The sequence below is a fragment of the Mucor velutinosus genome (genome assembly GCF_035048745.1).
Source record: "Mucor velutinosus strain NIH1002 chromosome Unknown tig00001561, whole genome shotgun sequence".
Classification (NCBI taxonomy): Eukaryota; Fungi; Mucoromycota; class Mucoromycetes; order Mucorales; family Mucoraceae; genus Mucor; species Mucor velutinosus.
Genome location: NW_027041903.1, coordinates 1,304,743 through 1,309,937, shown reverse-complemented (window position 1 = coordinate 1,309,937; position 5,195 = coordinate 1,304,743). Strand labels below are relative to the sequence as shown.

At 41.7% G+C, this 5,195-nt stretch overlaps 1 protein-coding gene across 1 annotated transcript; it reads right to left on the bottom strand.

Annotated features, from left to right (window-relative positions):
* On the bottom strand, positions 1 to 3,138 carry ATC70_008579 (uncharacterized protein; the record flags this gene model as incomplete). The annotated part of the gene is made up of 8 exons (XM_064827826.1): positions 1 to 147; positions 202 to 310; positions 364 to 1,212; positions 1,282 to 1,871; positions 1,925 to 1,932; positions 2,010 to 2,056; positions 2,119 to 2,203; positions 2,259 to 3,138. 8 exons carry the CDS (start codon positions 3,136 to 3,138, stop codon positions 1 to 3), a joined length of 2,715 nt encoding a protein of 904 aa, XP_064687110.1.
* Between the last annotated feature and the right edge of the window lie 2,057 nt (positions 3,139 to 5,195).

Genomic DNA, 5,195 nt, shown 5'->3' with positions numbered 1-5,195 from the left:
TTAAGAAGAGATAATGTTGCCGGTGGATTTGGATGGCACGATGGACATTCTCTTACGTCCATGCGAGGTCTTTCCTTTATCTGCCTTGGGAATAATTGTTTCTGGAACACCCAATTCAATGGCGTGTTGGATGGCAAGGTTGAGTCGCTGATTAAAGCAGCATTAGTAAATCTACCAAATCATTCAATTCTCGATACTTACTGTGGCAAGTCTATATTCAAAATCATAGCCAGAAAAGGCCAATGTAGATTCCCAAAGTGCTCTTGCTCGCTTGTGTTCCTCTGTACCCCAGCAAATGTTACCAGACTCCCTATACCTGGCATCAAGATCCCATCTCTTTGATTCACACGCAGTAATGCTTACCAGTAGGCAAATGGAACTACCCAGTTTGTATGCTTGAATTTGTCCTTGTTATCAATGATCCAGTTGAGATGCACAATACCCTCTGTATATTTGTTGAGAGCGTTCAAGACAGCTGCCTTCATCAAAAGAAGAGTACCGCGCTGATCGTAATAGTCGGGTGCAGATGTTGCTGGTACAAGCTCCACTGTGCGAATATCGTACTCCAATTTCTCTCTCTCGTAGATGGATTCCAACGTTGTTTCAATGATCTCCAAGCACTGTTCCAGCGCAGTGGGTGCCATGCAAGGAAATGCGTTCCAAGTATATAAAATCTCCAACGCTGGTAAACTGAAATCCAGGTCTTGGTATCCACTAATCTCGAAAAATGCGACTCGGTTCATCACATACAACTCGGGCTGCGACTTTCTCTTTTTGTCGACGAGTCCTGGTGCCTCAGCGAAAGCCAGGATGGCCTCGGTGCGATTGCCAAGCATCTCCATACAGGCACCGTAAAAGTATTTCAAAAAGGCAGGTGAGTTGTACTTTGACTGCAATTCCAAGGCACGCACAGCAGCACTGGCCCAGTCCAAGCCCATGGCCGAGTTGAAGGCAATCTCAAATGTAGCTAAATGGCCAATGGTGGTTTCAGCCCAATCACCTTGACTCACCTCAAATGTATACACAAAAGACTGTGTCGAAAGTGGCAGGTTTCTCGCTAATCTGGATACTCTACCAGCAAAGAACAAAAAGAAGGCAGAGTTGGGGTAACTTTGTTGAGCATCCAGCAGGCATTCAATGGCAGGCTGTATCAGCTCTCTGGTGAGTACTTGAGGAGCGTAGGAGGTCAGAATTACGTAATATGACAGCAGCCTGCAGCATAAACAACGTCAGTGCCCACAATGTCAGTTGTCTCTCTCTCTCTCTCTCTCTGCAACTTACATTAATGAGGCGAGTGGTGATCTGATGCGCTTTCCTTCCAAACACAACTTCAGCAATGCAAATCCGAGATGTTTATCTGCTGTCCAACCAAATGCAGATACAATTTTCAAAATTTTGGGTGGTAAGGATGACAGCAACAGATGAACAGAGCCAATGCCAAACTGTATTGCTGAAATAGTATCCTGATCCATGTACTTGTTGAAGTTCTGTCCCATGCGCTTGTACTCTTGCCATACAAGACTGTAACTGTTGTAGGCTCTGCGCAAATTTAATCCAGCCTTGAGATATCCAACAACCGTTTCCATAGAGAGGTATATAATGGCCATCAACAAACCACATTCTGCTTTGATAACATGAGCACGGAGAGCACCATTGGGCATGAATTGCAGATCTTGCAGCTCATATTTGCTCAAGGCACGCGTGTTAGTGGGGAGATGCGTCGAGTTGGATCCCATCAAGTTGGTAATGTAGTGAGATACTGTGTCTTTGAGTGGTTTTTTAGCTGAGGCTGCCTCGATTTGAGCATTGGCAAACAAATAGGTCTCGGTCAAGTTGGCGAGAGCTGATTCCACATCTTTGGGGTTATAAGACTAGAAATTGCATGAATACGAAATGGCAGAGTTGTACAGGTGCTTTTACTTACCGAAATAGCTGGTATGGACAACCAACATGATAAACAGTTGGGTGAGTGTGTGCTGCATTTCATGATGTGTCTTGCCCTGACTTACCTTTGATAAACGCCATTGAACCAAGACCTAGAGCATACAAAGGATCCCTAATAAAACCATTCATCAGTTGCTACTCTCCTCCTACTATTCCTTTCCATGTCACGCATACTCTTTGGCTCTCTTTTCAAAAATGGCTCTTGCCTCTGAGAATTTGTTATTGAAAAAGCAGTTCATACCGGTCAGCATGTCCTCATCTAGAATACTTAATGTCAAGATCCAGCTTTTGTGTATGTTGTGGTCGATGCTTACCAAACTTTTCTTGTGCTCTGGGAGTTAAATGATTGGGTCTGACTGTGCTGAAATCAATGTTGGACAAAGGAATCACATTAGAGGTGGCAGCAGCTGGTGTAGCAGCAGTAGTAGTGGGGTCGGTGTTGCTGGTGGACGTTGACATTTGTGCGCTTTCTGATCTGGTAGGCTGTAAATCGTCATCATTGTCATCAGCATGGTCGCCTAGTTCAGCGGATAACATGGACGGAGGAGCTAAACCAGGTGTAGGGGGAGTAACAAAATCTGCCATGTTTTGGCCAGCAGGCACATCAATCGAGTTGCGGATTTGCTCAAAATGAGTGGTAATCTTGAGATCAGACACTGAAGCAGCTTGCGGACGAGGCGAGCTTGGCTCACTCACAGCATGGATGCCCTCCTCAGCTCTTCTCTCGTTGTCATCGTCGCTCAATGGGATGTCAATGTCTGCTTTATCCTCTTCTGCTTTGCTAGTCGGGGATGACTCTTCAATGTTGCTAATTAAGCTGGATCCCAAATTGTTGATTTCCACCTCAGGAATTGTATCCAGTACCTTATCCATTACGTCCTGTGCTTGATTCTCGTCCTTGAACACAAGAGGCTCCTGTTTGGGGAGGTTGGCCAGCACTGTTCCTTGAAGAGCAGTAATTACGTTGGTCAAGTCTTGCGCCGTCTTTTCGTTGGTGTCATCAATGGCATCCGAGAATTCATCTTGGCTGACTGATAAAGTAGCAGCTTCGTCCTGATGCTCGATTTCCGCGACTGTATCGACGCCTTGGTCACTCATGGCAGTGTCTTTTGTTTCTGCAGTGCTGCTTAGTACTGATGGTTCAGCAGGTGGTGGATCCACGACTTGGGGCTGCTTGGTATCAATGTCACTCATGTAATCAAACCTAAATGTGTATGTTGGAAAGAGAGAAAAGAAAGAGATAGAAAATAGAGCACTCGAAACCTTTTTTATACGTTCTAGTTGATTGGATACGCTGATTGTATCACAAGCATTGACTGTATAAAGTAACAAAAAAAGAAGAAGCTTTTAATGTAGAAATGCTAGGTAAGCTCTCTTTTTTAAGCAATAACCATGAATTCACTCCCGCCATATTGATCTCAAACATCCCACTCCATGATCATGGCAGTAAAAGGATTGCACTACTATCTCCTTTTTTGTTTTTCGACATTAAGGTTAGCGTGATACACAAATAAACCAAATAAACAGTTTTATAATATGATAGTTCTTTTGAGCAAATGCTATAGTCTGGGTGTATGTGTGCCCATCCTGATGGAACAGATTCAAGTTCATATCTCTGTTTAAGTTAGCAATTGAACTTTACCGCCACATGCGTCTCATCTTGTATTCACAGCATCTCTCAGGCTCCGTGAGAATATACAGTAGAATGGTGCCTTTTTGAATGGCGTACCACTGTATAGGCTCTGATTTCACAAGAGTCAGATGTTGCACTAGATATTATTAAGTTATGCATAACATCTATACCACCAGCTTCTGGCGTTCGATCCATGCTAGCAAAATATTGTAGGCTATGTGGTTTCCACAAATTTGAAAGCCGTGTCTATAACCTCGAGTTCTTTAAGCTGGTAAGCATGGCGCATATTAGATGAGATGGACCTAAAATTTATTTAGGTGAGATTTACTAGATAGCAACTAGAAGTTCATCAGCATTCTAACATCAGAGTAAATACCAATTTACTGCTACAATATCATTAGAAAGTTGCGATTGCATATATATATTGGCTGTGAGCCAGGTTGACTGGCATTGTTGGATATGAGAACTTTCAACAAAAGCAAAATAAAGTATTAAGGCTAAGCAATAGTTCTTTCCAACTCATGATCCTCATTTAATCATTAGAAGAAAGGCATTTTCGTCAGTCAGCAGCGCCAAAATAATTCAATCTCAGAAAAAAATGCTGTTCAAGATTGGCCAAAGCTTGTCTTTTTTCGATTTTTTTAATTTATTCTGTAGGATTCGACTATGTAAGCTGTGATGATCTACCCGTACTACCTAATACACTCTTCGAGTACTTTTCAAGGCGCTTCCAATGATACCAAATAGAATAGATGTTTTGAATGAAGTGATGGAGCAATTTTAGAAAATATGAAATGAGTTTTTTTTTTTTTTTTTTTGGCTAAAATGTCGAGTTTTTGCATACGAAGGCCTCACAAAAGTGCGTGCAGGGGTTGCTTTGGATTTAGAGAAATATTTTGATATAATATACACCTTAGTAAAAGCCTTCATTTTCATGGTAAAAAGCGCGATCGTTTGATTTTCTACAAAAACCATGAGGTGCCCCTCATGGTTTGGAATCGGTTTTTGGCCATGTTTTTTGGGTCTCCAAAAAGTTGAGCAGAAGCGTCAAGAAGTTACTACTACTTAAGTACAATTGTTTGGCGTCATTCTGGTAGCTCAATAATGTCTACGTGTCAAGCTATTTAGGCTTGAAAGCTGTTAAATTTGGCTGTGCTTCATATACTTGTTTGTCAAGAGGTGCGTTTCTATTACGATACAAAGGCGTAAAGACATTGTATGCATTAATCTAGATTTAGAGCATGCTGTTAAATCATGGAAATATTAGGTTGAGTGGCAGTGGCAAAACAGAGTCGCTGCCATCACAACAACCTGCCAAACCAGTGTGTGTTTTCTTTTTCATTCCGGGCCTTGTGTTTTTTCGCTTGATTTATGTGGAATCTATATACATTTACCGACCATGACATTGATTTGCATTCGATTCACTGCTTAATCAAGTTCTTGGCCTCAATAAAAAAGAAAGAGTCGAGTTTTTTGTTCGCTTGCATTGTCTACCGCTTTTGCGATTTTGTAGTACTTATGAGTAAAGGCTCAGAGTTTATATATGTGTATATGATGCATTCTGTACAAATAAGATGTTTGGATATATGAATTAAAAGAAAAAATCTAGATATAAATA